We start from the raw sequence: 19,699 nt of genomic DNA on the forward strand, positions 1-19,699 counted from the left end.
AGCAAAACTCTGAATGTACAAATGCAGATTTTAGAGATTTTCATCAGACTTCAGCATCTGTTTTCAAACTGGATGGTGGGGCATGTCCATCATATGAAATATGAAAATAATGTTAGAAAAATTATTGTTGACAAATACAAACGTGACATGAAAATAAGTCTATTAAAATATTAACATAATACTCGAAAAAATAACTGCTAGATTATGATGCATCAATGTTTTTGAAAAAGAAACATCTAAAAACAAAATGATCATCTCAAATAACCCAGTCAGTAATATCAGGCATTACATTTGAGCTAAAACTGAATAAAAACCACACTGTAGAGCTTTACTAGTGGGTTAATAAACTCAACCAAATGAATCCCATATTTAATTAATCAGATATACACCTATTACAATTTACATCTCCCCAAAAGGACATGAATACGCATGTGCAACTGATACACAGTGGAAACTAAAGCAGAGAGAATTTACAACATTCTATAAAAATCTTGTTCTCATTATAATGCTATGTATATGCTGCGCATCTTGTACATCTTGCATTACATTTTTCATGATCAAAGTGATTAGATATCACTGCGTGTTTAATGAGAAACAACTTTAAATAAAACAAAGGTCTACTATTTAAAAAATGAGAACAAAACACTGCCGCGTTATTAATATCAATGATTTTGAAAAAGATACAACCTATTTAGAAATAATATAACCATCTCGAGTCGATAATGTCGAGCATTGCATTTGAGCTGAAACTGAAGAGTGAATGAACACCAGTTGATATAACGGCAGCACTTTGCTAGCTGGTTAATAAACTCACTCAAATGCCCTACAGTATATGAGATTAATGAGATATGGACAACATAAAAGTAATTTTACAACTTGCATCCTCAAAAAAGGGTGCGAGTCAGCACGTGAACTCGACTGCACTCTGATGTAACTCTCGTTGTGGATTTCCTTAAAAAGCTAATACATGGGGAACTAAAGCACAGAGAATTTACAACATTCTATTACAATCGTGTTCTCATTATAATGCTATGTATATGACAAAGTGACGCTGCACATCTTGCACTAAACTGTATTTCATGATCAAAGTGAATCCAGGCATCACTTGCAGTGCACGCTTTTAAATCCAGTTTCACTTAATTTTGCCGGTCTGGGAGGCGGGCGGCCTAATGTTAATCAATCAGACCTCAGGTTCCGCCGAAAATGCCATAATAACCAATTTAAAAAAATAGACAAATATATTTTTTAACGTCAGCATCATCATTTTCATGATCGATCGTTTTAAGGCAAAGGACATCCCAAAAGGTAGACACCTTAATTATGCATCCTCTTCCGTAGAAAAAGCAATCAAAAAGATGCCTTTCAAAATCTAATACAGCAGAAAGTGATAGAAATGTTGATTTATAAAATACCGGTAATACTTTAAAGTATCAATAAAAACTAGTGCAATTAAAAACACAATGTTACCCAGAACATTGTTGTTATGTAGGTAATAGACAGTGAGGCAGCTAACTAGGTTTCTGAGTGTGTGCCTCAGCAACAGGTTTCTGCTGTAAATAAGTAGATTTTATTTCCAGCTTCGTTTTCATTATTCTATCACTTCATATTTAAAGTAGCTGACAGGCCGTAATGCTAGCTGGTTAAACTAAATGTTAAATTGCAATGGCTGCATTTCCCAAAAGCATCATAAGCCAAAGTTGATCGTAGAACAATTGCCACAAACGGTCTCTACGATCAACTTAGGCTTACGATGCTTTTGGGAAACGCAGCCCTCAGAAGTCAATGTTTATCTTGCACACTTTTTTTTCTTAGCTTTAAGTGAATCTTAAGAGCTAGTTGTGCTATCGGCAGGTTGAGTCACAGTCAAATGATCAGTGTGTGTATGTAACGTTAACACAAATGCTGATAGGTGACCTCACAGCACGTTCAGTGCTAATGTGTGATGCCCAGAGTGCCAGCAGTGTTTTAGTGTGGGGGTCACTTCACTTTAAGTCTATACATTGAATCAAAGTACCAAAAATCTTTCACATCAAACAGGGAAATTGTAATGAAATACTTCTAACCCAACAATAGTATTAACAGGGCACGGAACGATTTAGTATATGCAGGAACCATTTGAAAACGACAGCTTTATATCAAGACACATTTAAGCTTTATCTGTCTGTTGTCTTACTGCTCTCTCATTCAAACTTGGCTTTCTTTCAGACCTGCTGTCGTCTATCACCTCCGGCGGCTACCTGAACGACCATGAGGCCGTGACCAAAGCTTTTCAGGAGGCCAGACAGATGAAGGAGCAGCTAAAGAGAGAGCAGCAAGTACTGGACGCCAAAGTAGCGGCAGTCAACAGCCTGAGCCTCAACAATGGACGCTCAGAAAAGGTTGGTTTAACTCTGGTCTTGCATTTACACACTCACTCATCTTTCAGCTTGTGACAAAGTCTGCAGACCCGTCTTGCTCATCACCAATAAATAGTGCAAATTAAGTTTAAAAAAGACGAAAATATACAAACAGAAGCGTTAATTACAACAGAGCGTGTTTATCTCTGAACAAAGTGATTTCCCAAAGCTGTTCTTGTGAGGAGGGGGAGTAGAGGTGACTAAGATCTGAAAGCTCTTTTGTTGTTACATGATGGCTATGTCTGGGAGGCAGGCTGAGGGCAGGCAGGGCGCAGTGAACAGAACGCTAATTTTAATGGCGTAGCTGATGCTAATGTTAAGTGACTGGAGTGACTCCTCGGCTACACGGCTAAATTGGGCTTGTTTGCTAAACATACTGGAGTCAGCTGGTCCACGAGCCACAAACGCCTTCGACCGCAGATAGTAAAAAACGCTCGCTTTCTGTGGAATTTGCATACAAATGCTTCAAAAAGCGGAGTATGTCAGTAAACAAGCATTAAATTATGGACACTTTCTCCTCGTCCACCTCTAATGATGTGATTGTGCACATCAGCAGAGGAAGACGCTTGTATATACACAGATGTCCTTGCTTCCTGATTTTCTCCGCCACACAGAGATTTGGTTTATTTCATAAACCTTTGTGTGTAAACTCGTATCAACATCGTCAAATACACAGTAGGTAAATGCTTAAGGCATGTTTACGGGTGCGTTGATCTCAAATTCAGTTTAGCACCCGCACGCTCGCGCACTGCCTTTTTTTTCTTTCCATCCTCAGGCTTAGTGGCTGTGCTGATTGTTACTAGGTTAATGAAAGGTGCATTAGGAATAATCCACATCTCCCAAACACTCTATCCTTATTATGATTTACCACAGATCAGCTGCGCTTTACCCTTACCACAGCTTTACATCCTCACACACAGCTGCCATTCACGCTGCACTTTTGCACACGTTTTGAGTTAAAGAGGGTTCATTTTTGATTAAGGCCACACATTCAAATACTGAGAAAAGGGGCAGATTGGGTGTGGTCAATGTGAGGGCAGCACACGCAAAGAGAGTGTGTTATCAATGATCTCTGTCTTAGAGAAAAGTGGATGTCGGAGTTCATCTGAGTGGTGCTTTTGCAAGTGAAGTGTTCTCTCCCACATCTGATGTGTTTTAGATTGAAAAAAGACATTTCAAATAATTAAAGGACCTTACTTATAAAAGAAGTAAGGTCTTTACTGCTAGCCTTTTCCTGCTCAAAATCATTAGTTATGTCACAGCTAAGACCTATGCTGTTCTACTTAATATTGTTCTTTGCAAGGGTGTGTGGACTGGGCATACTCATTCTAGAGAGCATCTGATTAGACAAAAATCTGTAGTGCAGGATGAGTCGTCAGTATTTTTTGTCCCTTTTCTTAGAACAGAAAGACACATTTTTAATGTGCATTTTGTCAACTTTTAGAAGCAGCATATTATTGGCTTCAGAGATAACAGACATGGACTAAAAGCCTCAAAACAAATTGTTTGACTATTTAAAACTGGATTGTGGTGGTTTGTTACCCAACTTTACCTCCTACGTGACTGAGGTCCGCATCAGCCAGACCATTTGATGTTTGTTTTCCTCTTCAGCCCATTATCTCCTGATTTTAGACAATTACTGTCCCTCTATGTATTAACCTCAACTCTCCGAGAGAGAGTGCGCTATACTCTTTGAACTTATTCCCCAGGAACATATGGTAGGTACGGTCAAACCCTGCCTTGTTCCTGAACCCTTTTGTGTCACACAAAGATAATGGATTGTGGGAGATGAGCAAGGTCAATAACCTATGAGATGAAAGAGTTTTTAGCATCGATTCAAACAAGGTTTAGGCTCAGTTAGCCTCTGCTGGTATATGCTGTAACTACTTCAGCTTAAAAGTGTCTTTCTCAGCCAATCAAAATTAGACATGTATTCTGACAAAATATAATTTGTATGTATACAAAGCTAATATTTCATTATAGTGTAGTAATTTGCCACTTCATTTTTTTAATGAATAGAAGTGTTAACGGATAGCTTTTCCCAATATTACAGACCTTCTTGTGTATAAAGCTGAAGTTTTCGTGTTGTCACATTATCAAATCTGATCATCTCTCTCTTTGTCTCTCTGGGGAGAGATTCTCTCTCCATTACACGTTCATTTAAACCCCACTCACTAACTCAGTCTGAACAATTAAATCTCTATGGCTGCAAAATGGTGTAATGCATTTCATTACAGAGTCGCAGAAGGCCCAGGTCACTCTCTAATGGTGAGGACTCTGTCTGCGAGTGTGTTTTAAACGTAGCATGGATTCAGGATGGAGTCTAATTGACTAATTAAGCCCCAGATGCAGCTCTGGGGGGGGTGATGGGGGTGTGCATGTTTAGAGAGAGCAGGGGGTGTTGTGTTGAAATATGCAGCCCAGCTACATTAGCCATGTAAATGCATAGTAAATCTCTTTTTATTGGGTGTAATAAATACCCAGGAGGCTGTGCGGTCCAGCCCCGCTCTCATCTCTAGAGCGCTCGCGCTCTCTAATGCATTGACCTCAGGGCTAAGCGAGAGAGACAGAGATCGAGCGAGTAAGAGAGGGAAAGAATAAGTGTAAATAGATTGCAGGTGGCATCCAGGCTACTCGTATTTGATGGATAAACATTAACTCACATTTTCATTCTTTTTTTTCTTCGGATTCTTTCCATGCACTTGATTCCTCAGTTCATTGGTGTTTATGCAAATGAATCTGTTGATTTGTTGATTATGATTCTAAATGGATTGGTTGTATACTGTGTGTTTACAGGATAAAGCTGCTCTTGAGAGCCTAAGCCAGCAGTTAAAACAGTCTGAAGAGAGCAAGTTCACTCATGCAATGATGGACTTTGGCATCAGTGGAGATTCAGATGGTAAGATACTTTTTTTATCTACCATCCATCATAAATTCCTCTCAAAGAGGCATTAAAGTTAAATTTAAATAAAAAGAAAAAAGAAACCTATTTATTTCCCTATAATCTTCATTGCAATCTTGTTTTTATTGTAATCTCGGTGGCTGATGTTACCCTATTTTTTTAGATGTGCATTTTGACTTGCAGTTTTTTTCAATTGATCACAGCCAACCATTAATTTGTCTTATTTCATGTGTACTGTACATATGAGGTTGTTTATCTACCTGCTTTCCTTCTCCAGGAAGCCCAAGTGTGTCGGATTCACGGATCTTCAGAGAGGCTCGAGGGCGTGGCAGCAGCGAACCGCACATCAAGCGGCCCATGAACGCCTTTATGGTCTGGGCTAAAGACGAGAGGAGGAAGATCCTTCAGGCTTTCCCTGACATGCATAACTCAAACATCAGCAAGATTCTCGGTGAGAGACAGTTCCAGTACATCTTTCCAATCACTTATCTAACCACTTCAGGTTTACTAGCTCCGTCTCTTGTTTCAAGCCGTGCATTTTTGACTCGAGGCTTTTGGGAGATTTATTTTCCATACAACTTTGATTCACCACACACTGTATTCCCTAATTCGCTGAGATTTGTGGGTATATTAAATGTGGGTGGGGCTTAAAGACTGGCTCCTTTGGGAAGAAGCATACAGCCAAAGACAGAGAATCCCCTCTGTTCTTCCTACACACACAGAGACACACACACACTCCCGCACTGCATTGTGTAACCACCGCCTAATGAATCGCTCTAGAGGGCCGACTCCAACAATGATGATATAATTCATTATGCATTAAACCAGCTCTCCAGTCTGTCTGACATTTTCTCCAGACCTCTGGGATTGTGTTTGACATTTTAAAGAGCTCCTAAGCGTTTTATAACGCCGGAAAATCTGGTTTTAATAAGGCCCCGCTCTCTCAATTGTTAACAGAAGGAGTTTCCCCTTTCCAGCACTGGGTGCATGTCAGGGCCAGTGGTGACAGCTTTTCCCCATTAAACATACAGTAGGACTGTGTAAATTCAACACAGACTCACATACACACCCTGAACACAATGCTGCAGTTTTTGGGACAGAGGCGTATGTACCAGTGTGTAAACATATGTGTTCACACACCTCTGTTAATGAGAATAAAAAGACACAGGCCACAGGTACGCCTGTTGAGCTCTGATAATTAGATGGAGTGTGTTAGTGGCCCACTTAACCTGCTGTCACCTGGAATAATGTCGCACATCACTTGTGAGAGTGTGAGTGTGCGCTTTGGAGGGCAAAGAGCACACTCTATTCTTCTCTGTTTGACATCAGCTCCACTCAAAGGTACTCATTAGACCAAACAAAAACCCTCTTAGTGCAAAGTGCCCATTTTTAAGGCTAACGATAGGCAGTTAAAAACCATACTGAAGTTTGAGTGTATTAGAGATGCGCAAAATTATATCTTTTAAAAATCAAATAGTCACTGGGTTGCCTGAATGATTAGTCAACTACTCCATCTTAAAGACGCCCTGTATAATTAGGCTGTGTTTGAGTTGACCTGACTGTGCTCTTACACATTTTTTAGGGGACATTTGCATTGGTAAGTTCAAATGCAACAGCCAAAACATGTCCTTCTAAATGCTTATATAGCAGCTATCCCTGCCTTTGTCTGAATCATTAGTGCGCATGCGTGTGAGGTTCTCTAAACACCTTTTTTATTCTCTAAACACCTTGTTCTTACAGGTTCTCGTTGGAAGGCCATGACCAACCTGGAAAAGCAGCCATACTATGAAGAACAGGCCCGTCTTAGTAAGCAGCACCTAGAGAAATACCCAGACTACAAATACAAACCACGGCCCAAACGCACCTGCCTGGTAGATGGGAAGAAATTGCGAATTGGTGAATATAAGGCCATCATGCGTAACCGCAGACAGGAGATGCGCCAGTACTTCACCGTAGGGTGAGTTTCATTAAATAACTTTTACTAATGTATTATTTTAAATCAAATTGACCCTGATCGATTTTGTAACACATTCCTGATCTAAAGCCCCATTGCCACTGAAATTACCCGGAAGAATTTTAGGGCCCTATAAAATCAGTTTTATTTTTTCCCAAATTCCGTTTTATTTTTTCCGTTTTAATTTTTGCAGATTCCGTTTTTCTGTTAACATTTTTGGGAATTCCGGGTTTTTTACCCTTTACTGTTATTTTAGTCAAAAAAAGAGTGTGCTTTTAATGTTAATATAATAGAACATAAAACAAAAAATACAATGTCCTTCCATTTATTGAGGTAACAAACATCACATTTACTTTTTAGGACAAATACTGCATGATGCAACATAACACTGCACAAGTACTTCAAATATTAATGGTTATTAGCTTTAAACTTTCAGGTAAAATACATTATATTAGTTAATATAAGTTAAAATGGAAGTGCTCCATTAGCTTTTTCTTTTAAGTAAAACATACAGTACTATTAAGTAAAAAAATTTAAGATGAAAAAAATTACACATTTCACCATGAAAACATGTAGTGAATTGTTCTGTGTGTTTAACAATCACCCTTATGATCCAGAGCTGTGAAAAATAAAAATAAAATACACGAAAACACAACACTGCCAGAAGTTTTTTTCCCCAACTTCAACGGCCCCTTTAAATGATTAAAGCTAGATGCTTATCTCAACTTTAAGGTTACTTTTATCATGTAAATTACCCATATACAGCATGTTATATGCATATGTGTTTGGAACAGAGGGGAACACGGTCGCATTTGCAGCAGATATGCTGCCTAATGTGCCTATCATAAATCAGAGCATGAGAATGACAGGGGTCAATATTTGTCTGTATTTGCAATACACGAGCCGCGGTTCAGCTGCCCGCGACCAATGCTGCCTGTAAAGCACAACGGGCGCACGGCTCCCGCTCTCCATACGCAAAGCTTCTGCGCTGAAACCGCCGTTAGCGTCAAGTTTCTTAACTTTTTTTGCTGACGAAAGCAGAGCCATGAAGACCAACTTTGCCATACTTTCATTGTTTTGAAGGGGGAGCTGAAATGACGGGAGGGGTTGTGTCGCGAAGATTTGTTTCCCCAAGTCTGCATTTTCCTCAGACATGCGTTCTCCTCCCACACAAAACAGAATTTCATTAAAAATATGTAAAATTCCGGGAAAATCTGCGTTAACATGTAGATTCCGCGTGAATATGCCAATTCTGCGATTCCGTGATCGCGGAAATTATAGGGCCCTACAATTTGTCCCAGGAACTTTTTTTCCCTCAGACCTGTTGCTGTCTGGCTTTTTTATCTTGGCTTAAGTACTGTGAAGATTAGTCCGGTGACATAGGACTGTGCACAACTTTCCAGAGCCCACTTCGTCGTCGAATCATCAGTCGTATTTTTTTAATCATATTTTTGATAATTCGAATAGCAAACTCTTACTTTACGCACCGCAACAGACTTTTTAGGCTGAAATAAAATGCTGCGTGAACTCAACCAATCAGCATGTTCAGTGCCTAAGTCCCACCCACAAAAGTTCCTGAACTTTGAAAAGGTACTACCTTGCTAGCAGGGCTGTTTTGAGGGGGAACTTCAGACCACGGTTCCTGCAGTCAAAACACACTTAGTACCACCCCAAAGATCCTAGATCCTGGAGAAAGTTCCTGCAGTGGAAATGTGGCTTAACTCTGAGAGATTAATCAGTGAATTCCGATTATTACAAAGGAATATGTCCTTTGGCTGGCATCACTAAATTGCACACATTACCCTTCCTTCTTCACTATCCAAGCGCATGCATACAACTAGGGATGGGTATTAACGGTACTACTACTCTTACCGATACTGCTTATCTATCCGGTACTTTAACGGTATTCTTATTGTTATTTTTTTATAATAATAAAAAATTAAGAACATTATTAACATAGCTTTAAAAAAATTAAATATCTTTATCGAGTATCTTTCTCTCTGTTGTTGTTTAAATCACATTAAATGGCCCAATCACATCACGGTTTATTAGACTCTGCTCCTTTTAAGCCTGAATGCAGGTCTAATAATATACATAGTGTATAACTATTAACACCCATTGGAAAATAGGCACATTTTCCACGTCCCTTAGAGTTAAACAGTTGAGTTTTACCGTTTTTGAATCCATTCAGCCGATCACTGTATCTGGCGGTAGCACTTTTAGCATACATCATTGAATCATATTAGTCCTTTAGCATCAATGGTCAAAAAAATGACTTTCAATATTTTTCCTATTTAAAACTTGACTCTTATATAGTTACATCGTGTACTAAGACCAACGAAAAATTAAGTCACAATTTTTACAGTTATAGCTAGGAACTACTTTTCTCATTCTGGCGTAGGAACTTTGCGGCCATCATGGGTGCAGCGGCGAAATGATATTACACCGCGCTTCTGTCAACACAACCAGCGTGATGATCTGCTTGCAGAGAGTGCGCCTTGTAACCATGGAGATGTTTGTGAGAGACGCTTCAGAAGATATTTACTTTGGTGCAGATCCCGAACCGTATCTATTTGAACCGGAATAACAGTTACACTTAAAGCTACACTGTGTGATATTTTCCCCCATCTAGTGGTGAAAAGGTATATGACCATCCAGTGTATAATAGTTTCTGCTCCTCTCAATTTCGATTTCGTTTCAACTCCTACGGTGGCCGATTTAGTCATGGCTTTCAGTTCGACCTCTTCGGTGAGTGTTGCTTCAACTCAAGTGATGAGGTAATTTTTGAAAACTATTATAATTTGCAGTTATTTAATTTACCAAATGATCTATGATCAAATTAATCTATGTAAAATGAATAATAGTTTTACGTTTTCGTTTCGTTTTCTGTATATTGTACAACACCACTAGCGTAAGGCAAACAAATTATAATGCAATTAAAATATTAATCTCATGTTATCCGTCATTGAACACGGATTTATGTTATAAGGTAAACAATACTTTTTCATCATTGACGCGAGGAAAACTATTCTAGACGTCGTTCTAGTGTTATGCACAGCACACCATGATATAATTAGCCAAGCAACAATAAAACTTCCAATATACACAAATAGGCTGAATTAATATTACCTGTCGAGAAGAAAGCAGGCAACGTCGGCGTTCTTTTTAAAATTGTTGCTCCTCATTAGCTCTTTCCATCTTGGAAAGGCCACTCCAATATTTACTTTTGTCTTGTTGATTTGCCCGTTGCGTTGCCGTCTTAATTCTCTTTTCCGCTTCCTTGGCGACTCTGATACATATCCCGCAATGTTACTAGGTCCCCGACCCGAGTCGAATTCGGTAATCAATTCCGGGACGTGGTTGCTTTCACACAGAAGGCGACCCGGCAATAATCCAGGAATATTGCGGGTCCGACGTGCAGTGTGAAAGGGGCTTAAGAGTGATCCTCCATCATCATATAGCAGCCTCAAGCAATCCCCCTCTTCACATTCGACACAGTGCCATCGAGTGTAAAAACGCGAAAAGCGAAGCTTGAATTTATGGGTATGTCCCTCTTTGGCAAATGTACTGTCAAGATGGAGGAGCAACATGGCGACCGCCATCCGAACCCTCAACACTTATGTATTTTCAATGGTATATTATAAAATTACGAGAATACATTATTACTTGAAAGAAGTAAATATACATTAATGAGCACATATATTTTTGAAAGAACTAAGTGATTTTAGCTAAGAATAAACTAAAAAAGTTACACAGTGTAGCTTTAAGACAAGCTTTTGAAAAGTGAAAGTGTGGCTGAACAGACTGGAGCAGAAGGGATGAGGAGAGCAGATTCAAACTGGTGAGTCAGAGAAGAGTCAAAATTCAAGGAAAAATGGTCTGAAATGGATTCGGTCTTCCGACCTTTTGATTTTGACAAACGTAATATGTGAATGAAATATGCTGAGACTGCTTATTATGAAGACAGAGAGTGCGCGCTCTCCGTTGTTTCTCTCTGTCACTCAGCTAACATGTGCCCAGTCATCTCACTCATAAATCACAAAAAACTGATCAAATAGGGCTTTGACAGGACAAACTTTTTTTTTTGGCGGCCGCCAAATAATTTTTAATGCAGGAGACACGCTCTGAAACCTCGGCACAGAACGTAACATCACTAACGTAGTATTTTGTACCATAGAAACTGTAGATAAAAAATACTGGCAATTAAACATTATATTAATCAAACTATACACTACCTCACCAGAATGCTAAAAATAAAACTACTAACGTTATATACTGTATAAACCAAATGGCCGCGCAAACCCCCACACTTAGTGATTGCATTCTCAGGTAACTTTAGCTAAATACAACAGCAGTGCTTTTCAATCTGGTTGTTCAAGCTAACGTTAACAAAAAGTAATAATGTTATACTTACAGCCTTGGGGGGTGTTACACTTCGCCTTGTCTGGCCATATCCTTTAGATGCCGTACCGTGGTAATACTGTCCATGTTTTTTAAATGGTCAGCTGGTCCCAAATGCTTTGAGCAAACACGCAGTTTCTTGTTTGAATCTACCGGTGTTTTGATATGTGTGGTTCAGAGCAACCAACCACTGATTCTTTGATTACTTGCTTTTCGTTGGTATTCTGTGAAACAAGATGGTAGAAGTATACACCTTCAACTCACTATCATAGCTCTTTAGAACCATGGCTTAGGACTACTTTCAGGCGCTGCGTAATATCATTGCACCGCTAAACCCATGGTACGACCGCAAAGTTCTATAATTCTTACTAAGGAATGAGAAAATAGGTCCTATATATATCGTTATAAAAATCTAAACTTTTAATTTTCCGTTGGTCTAAGTACACGATGTAACTACAGAATAGTCAAGTTTTAAATAGGAAAAATATTATCTTTGTAAAAATAAAGTCTTTGGTCATTTTTGAGAGCGATGCTAATGGACTCATTGATGTATGCTAAAAGTGCTACCGCCAGATTCAGAGATCGGTTGAATGGAATCAAAAACGGTAAAACTCAATTGTATAACTCTAAGTGACTTGGAAAATGAGCCTATTTTTAAAAAAAGTGGAGTGTTCCTTTAAGTTTGGGGTTTAGGGGAACCAATGCTCACCGCTGTGAAGGGAAGCAAGTTGCGCAAGACGGAACCAAATTTTAAAATAAAATACAATTTGATTAATATCACAGGCCTGAAGTGTAAGCAGACTAAACTTTTGTTGGCCATCATCACTCATTAATCAGGGATTGTCATGTCGTACGTGCTGTTGCTCCACGTGAGATATCGCTCGCTCTCTCTCTCTCTCACTCTGCAGGTTTGCGAACAGCAAACACATGGTTTAATATTATTGCTTACAGAAATGGCTGGCAATAGCCTATATAATTTGCAATATAACATCTATTAAGCAATTATAAATAGTAAGTGTATTTTCTTCATTTCTCCAGTACCGACAGCAGAACCAATAGCGTAAGAGCTTATCGATACTGTGGTCTTTAATAATTTAGCACCGGGGCTCATTTAATACTGGGTTTCGGTACCCATCCTTACATACAACAATCTGACTAATGTTTTCACCCAGGTCCTGCTAACAGATTGTGTGTTTATTGTACTACAGGCAGCAGACCCAGTTACCCTTGTCCTCAGCAGGCGTTGTGTACCCGGGTGCGCTCTCTATGGCGGGAATGCCCTCTCCACAGTTGCCCTCTGAGCACTCGAGCATGTCGAGTAGCCCCGAACCAGTCCCGCCCACCAGCCAGCCCTCATACCTCACACACAAAGGGGAGGAACCTCGTGTGAAGGAGGAGGATCTCCGAATGGATGACGGCAACGGCGATGCCTACGATGACTTTGACTACGAAGACGATGACGGAGACTATGGCAGTGACAGTGAAAATCACATCACTCAGTAAACCTGTCAAATCACAGCGATCTCACCAGTCACTTGGCATCTCACGCAAACAAACTTCATTCCGTCCCCATACACCGTCCAATCAGGACTCCTCCAGAGGCCAAGCCTGATGTCCACAGCAAAGCACAGGACCTGTCAATCAAAGTGACTGTTACATAAAAAGGAGGGTCTTGTGAATGAAGTGTAACACTTGCCCTCACTCCCGCTGAGTGAACGTACCGCGGCAAGTTCTTATTGAATCACGAGTAAGCTATGACTTCAAAGGAAAAATTACCCTTGACCGGTTTGTTATCAAGACATTTATTACTAAGGACCCGTCAGTCGACCCGTCATAGACACTTTAAAATGGTGGACCTGTTTGTTTCTAAAGAGACACTTTTAAACCGCTTTTTTTTCTTGGTTCTATAATATTCTCACTCAGGTACACAGTGCCAACAAGTGGCTTGTGAATGTGATTTTGTTGTTTTTGTGCTACAGTTTTAATAGAGAAAAAAGACATTTATTTTCCTCTTCACCGTAAAGCACCTGACAGGAGGAAAATGACAAACATTTACTATTTTGTTTTTTCTTCAGCGTGCTATTAGCTGAAACTCTTTCTATCATCCTCACGCCCATGTGCTCTCACTCAAAGATGTCTTTTCTTTTGGATAAAAGGATGGGAAGGGAGGATTCACGTCCCTTCACTCAGGAGTTTGGACACCGCTGGATGACAGACAATCCCTCCTTCCTCACATCTTTTTTCTTGACATGCTTTTACTGTTCTGTTCTCCTCTTCTGTGGGAACTTTGGATGTTGACGTCTCTCTCAGGTGTGGAGACAAACTTTAAGATAGCACAAACTTTGTTTGGTGAACCGCTGACATGGCGATGGTGATCATGGAGAGTGATGCCTCGAGCAGAATTATTGTACGTGTGCACATTTCTTTATGTTTGTGTGTGGATGAATGTGCCCCTTGTTAGGTTTTAAATTAATTTTAGACAGTTGATGTGCTGGTCATGTGAACATTAACACAAAAAAAAGTATAACATTCAATACATAAGATTCATGCTAGCTGCCAGATCCGTACGGAAGAAAACCGAACATTTAATAATAGCACTGCATTTCTCATTCCTTGATCGATTGTTCGTCTGCTTTTTCCTCATTCTTTCCTGTCATTTTTATTGTTTCCCTGAACAACCTGTTTTTGTCATAGCGGGATGCAGGGAACATTGCACCTCATTCCAAAAGGAAAATAGGAGATGCAGAGAGAAAAGCTCTCTAGAGAAGAGTCTGTGTCTGAATGGCAAATTGAAGGAGGAGAATAGAGTTCCCACAAGCCTCAGTGCTCAGCACTCTGTTTTCAAAGGACAGCTCTGAGAGAAACCAGGGATCTCCACACAAGACAAGCACTAGTGTACTTTTCGGTCAGCACCCCTTAATATCTCACATCTCTCCTCCTCCGCAGGGGTTTGTGTTGTCTCTCTCATCTCTTTATTTCCCACACTTTTTTCCATCTATCACTCCCGTTTATCAGTGCAGAGGAGTCTCCGAGCTGTGTCATCAGTCATCCACTCTCTGTGTGGCTCTGACTGACCCACTCCATCTTACTGCACCTGTGTGGCTGCTTTTGGCACAGCGACGGCGTTTGATTGACGGCTGCCCTAACTGTAACTACTCTGCCAGCCTCTCTCTGGCCTGGTGTGGGCATAAGCAGGCAGCTGGATGAGAGAGAGACAAGCTGTTAGGTGAACAGCAGCCAGACTCCAACCATTAATGTTTTTTTTTTCCTTTACATCTACCCAAAAGCTGTCAACTCGCAACATATCAAAATATATATATATATAAGTCCGATCGCACACATATAACTAAAAACAGACTTTTCTGGCCTACTTGATTTTTTTTTGACGAAAAATGTTAAAGGTACTCTGACGCCTGCAGCGCTAGCTAAGTGATGACCGATCGCATTTTGTCTAGTTTATTCGGTTCGATGAGGTCCAGTCCTGTCTGTTGTTTGTATTTATGTTCTGCCTCCATGTCAACGTTACTCTGCTGTTGAGGTTGGGAGGAGCCGTTTCAGACTCTGCATGTCAATGTTTTAGTTTGTATTTGCAAATACTGTATTTTATTTTGATTAAAACTGCCTCTAGTGTAATAATATTATTAACAATAATTATAAGAATAGGCAGCATTTCCTAAGTTTAGTAAGTTATGTACAGTATAATTTATTATTTTCCTCCAGTTGGATTTTTTTTTTTTATGATCGTATGGAAACTGCTCTTGATAAAGCATTATATTTAGCTGGGTAGGTATTTAGATCTAATTATTATGTTCAATATTCTGTTTTTTGTTTTCCTTTTTTTATGTTCTTGTTTTTTTGTTTAATTAAGCCTGTTCTGACGCTGGTATATCTCTGAGAAAGTGGTCACGGTGAACTGCTGATATGAAGGAAAAGAGACACTTCTCTTTTTTTCCATTTTCTTTTTCTCCTCCGTGCATCATTCATGAACTCCAAACACATTTCTTAAAGCACTAGGACTCTGTACAACTCGGAGGCAAACGTAAGAAGAACATGATATTTTTATTTGTAATGGTTTATGTATAATGTGAAGTTTCCTATCTGTTAATTCTCTTTTACTTTTATTGAAGATAAAGAAAACAGCTATATTATACCCCAATTGTTATTGAACAGAAAAGCGGCGTGGATCTTGTTTACTGATATGTCATAATTTCCCTTATGTTTCATTGGAACATCATTGGTTTAGACGAATGCATTTGTTTACCTATTGTGTCAAATTACAGTTCAGGGTTACAGTACACAAAACCTAACCCTTAAAAGGATAGTTCACCCCAAAAATGAAATTGACTTACCTTCTTCTGAAGAACACAATAGAAGACGTTTAGCAGATGCTCCGAGCTGCTCTTTTCCATACAATGAGACTGGATGAGGAACAGGAACTCTGAAAAGAAGTAAAAAAAAAAAAATCATTAATGTGGTACATAAAACTGTAGTATAAAAGAAGTCATTATTCACTGAAGATCTTTTTTCATTCATTTCCTTGTATGCTAAAAAGCAGCTCGGACATTCTGCTCAATATATTTTGTGTTCCACAAAAGAAAGTGAAGCGGATTTCAAAAGACATGGTGGTGAAAATGTGACTATTCCTTTTAAGACATGACTTTTCTAAAATGTTGATCAGATTGTCTGATTCCAGTGAAGCTCCATTAAATGGCCATATTAGATTGTTTTAGCTCCACATTGTGTCTCCCTCTGTCAATCAAGCTCACTATAGTGACGTCACAATCACAGAAAAGCAGCCATCTGGTGTGACCATGCTTTCACTTGTAATTCCCACAATCATATTAATCGATAGGCACACGTATGCTGGAGGAAGGACTGGCTGGTTAACATACAAGGTCATGTTCTGTCAACTAATTATTGGTCAGCATGGTAACCTCATGGTCTTTATGAACACATACTCTGATGATGGCCTGTATTATGAACAATAATTGATAAGACAATCAAAGTCATGTGTGGAGCTCAAAACAATGTTAAATGACAACAAACGAAAAGTACTTAGAAACTTACCATTTCAACTTGAAAATCAAGAAAGATAATTATGTAAATATAGCATAGAGTTATAGATTTATATTTTGTTCATAACACAGTGTAATATAAGTTGTATATTTCTTTCTCTCTTTTATTGATGTTATTCATGCCACAATAAAAGCAAGAGTAACTGTACTCTTATGGAAAAAAGAAAAAAAAAAGCAAGCCGTGGGTTACCACCATCTGTTCTAAGTTGACGTTTTTCAGTATTACTGCCAGTCAAGGCTCAAATAAAAACAGCAACGTGTTCTGTATCTACTGTGTGTTTGTGGCTTCTTTTTCTGCCCTACTGCAACTCACAAACTCCATAATTAAAGTCTACCACTGTTAGATTTCCAGAACTGGCACAAAAAAATACTATCAGTCTACTCGTATGTGCCAACATGTAAAGCAATCCCAAGATTTTTGGGCCAAACTAAGGGAATTCCCAGCACTGAACGTCACTGTATGAGTCTGGAATGACATACGTCACAGTAGACAGTAGGACACCAGCTGAGATTACAAATATTTGTAGAAGAGTGTTCATGAATTACACAGTATTGTTAACAAATCGCAAGGGTTGGTCTTGATCACTCCCCCTCAAGTAGGTGGTCAAAGATGTTTTATCATTAGAAAATACTTTCATACCAGACTTTTTAAACCACTCACTTCAATTAGAAATAATATTTGTGACACAAATCAAAAAATATGCCAGTGTTATCATACAATTACAGCATCCAGAGCAATAAAAATACCACTTTTATGTGGATAGAGTATGTCTGGATTAGATTTTAGTCAAAATAACAAGGTCCTGATGCAGTCCTCAAAGTAGTATAACAGTAGGTTTTTGGAGGCTAATTTTCTCCATAAGAACACTTTTTTAAAATTGAATTACTACATTACCCAGAATGGGTAAAAAGCAGCATTAAGATTATAAAGGCATTGAGTCTTGAAATCTTTTCAATGCTTTTTATATTTTTGATATTGTACATTTAATTTTATGTACCTTTGTTTCGATTATCACTTCAAAATGCACTCCCTTGCAAAAAGTAAAGTCTTGTACTTCTGTCTTTTTCCCCATTTTAAAATTATTTTATGCTTGAAATAAAGGCTTATAATGTTGTGACTCTATTTGACTTAGTTTCAAGGCTTATAACTCTCAAGAGAAAGGTCTGAAATGCCTCTGGAGAAAATAATTGAAATGCTTCCAAAATCAAGGCTGCTTGAAAATTCACACCTAGCTTTTAGTAGTGGTTTACTAGGTACTTACAGTATGTTATCCAAAAGCTAGGCAACCAATTTTGCCACCAATCAGAAGGCCAGATGTCAAGAGCACAATGGATCTCACATCCAATGAAACAACTAATTATCTAATCTAATTAAACACAACAAGCATGGCGGAATGGAAATAAAGCAAAATGCGTGAAGGTAAGGTTATCTTTTGAAAAATCACAAACTTTATGTGATGAAATGTAATAGTTGTGTTAACGCTTTTGTAAAAGCTGTTGAGTTCAGAGCTCGTCTTTTCTGGCCCTGTAATGCGCTTCCTCTCTGGTGGGTCTGTGCCGCTGTCTTGAGTGTTTGTCTGAGAGGGAGTTAAGTACTCAAAATTTTCGTATAAACACAGTGGAAAGTGGGCTGGAAAATTGTGTCTTTAAGTCTTTAAGTGAAGTAGCGTAGCTCCTGGCACTGTAAATATTTCATTTTTTGCCTGTAGCTAATATTGAATAGAGTGTTTTGTAAGAGTGTGCGCACGCTTCTCCGTATGAGGCAAAGTACAGAAAAGAAACATCTGATTCGTTGAGTTGTCTTTCCTGCTGTCTATATCGCCGTCTCTGCTGAGTGTCGAACAAAAAAAGACGGCAAGATGCTTTCACTAGGCAACATCATCATCTGAGGGAAATCATTTGCATAATTCAGAGTGTGTATTTACTGTTTTTACATGTTTGTAAGCTCATGCTAGCTTATGTATTTTTACAGTTACCATGTCTGCATACATGATGCATATGTCTATGTCTGTGTGCGTGTGTGTGTGTGTGTTCCAGAGAGCTTCTGCAACAGCTCAGTGAAATGTGCAGATTTGAAGCGTGGGTGTTTGGAGATTGAGTGAAAACGATGTCACATTAATGATTTAAAGTAGGTAATAGGATGTGATGTGCCTCCAGAGCCGCCAGCTAAGCTGAGTTTAAGACACTCCGCTAATGTATTCATGAAGAGGGGGGGATTAGAGAGTACTCAGAACTCCAACACACACGCAATCACACACACATTACCAATGACAGACAAATGTGTACACACTCGACACCTTAGCGCGACCAAAGCCAAACGCATCTGCACTTGCACTACAAAGGCGAAATGTTAACACGCATGCCATTCAACATCACAGGGGCCAAATACATATGACTGCCACCAGAACAAATGTTAGACAACAGGTTAAGCACTAAATATAAGCCTAACCAAACAAAATCACCAACCACCTGACACAACTTTACATGACCATTAAAATATGACAAAATTACATTCGCGTTTATTTTTTATATATGACTATACAATATAAAATATAAAAGTTTAATTTTATACATGTATAATAATAATAAAATATAATAAAGTGCTGTTTAAAATAATTTTACAGTGGTAAACTGCAGAATATGTTGACTTACTTCCCAAAAGAGCTGTCTGAGCTGTTATAAACTTTTGTGCATATCTGATCCGATTTAGCAAGTGTGAATGTCAAAAACAAAACAAAATTTTCAAATCCATTTCGAGCTACATTCATACGTGGTGGAATCCTGTTCTGGAAATTTGTTTGTCTGGCCACTCTGATCGGACATTGCGTGGTTTATATGACTCTCTCATCGCATGTAAAACGTAAATGTCAAATGTTGTTAGAGGAAACATGCTGAAAGTGCAGAAACCAGGCTGTACTGTTGCAAAGTGTTAGGGATGTCAATGTACACAAATTCCCATGATCAATCATCA

General features: G+C 38.9%; 1 protein-coding gene across 8 annotated transcripts in view; it reads left to right on the forward strand.

Moving 5' to 3' along the window:
* sox5 (SRY-box transcription factor 5) overlaps nt 1-16,995 on the forward strand; it is a 232,529-nt gene extending 215,534 nt beyond the window's left edge. For all 8 annotated transcript variants that reach the window (XM_067428355.1, XM_067428353.1, XM_067428354.1 and 5 more), the window contains 5 exons: nt 2,206-2,378; nt 5,193-5,295; nt 5,576-5,749; nt 7,039-7,255; nt 12,862-16,995. In XM_067428355.1, the coding sequence (XP_067284456.1) occupies nt 2,206-2,378; nt 5,193-5,295; nt 5,576-5,749; nt 7,039-7,255; nt 12,862-13,156 (962 nt within the window). In that variant the 3' untranslated portion in view covers nt 13,157-16,995. The remainder of the gene's footprint in view (nt 1-2,205; nt 2,379-5,192; nt 5,296-5,575; nt 5,750-7,038; nt 7,256-12,861) is intronic.
* Nucleotides 16,996-19,699: the final 2,704 nt, after the last annotated feature.

The sequence above is a fragment of the Pseudorasbora parva genome, chromosome 20 (assembly GCF_024679245.1).
Source record: "Pseudorasbora parva isolate DD20220531a chromosome 20, ASM2467924v1, whole genome shotgun sequence".
NCBI lineage: Eukaryota > Metazoa > Chordata > Actinopteri > Cypriniformes > Gobionidae > Pseudorasbora > Pseudorasbora parva.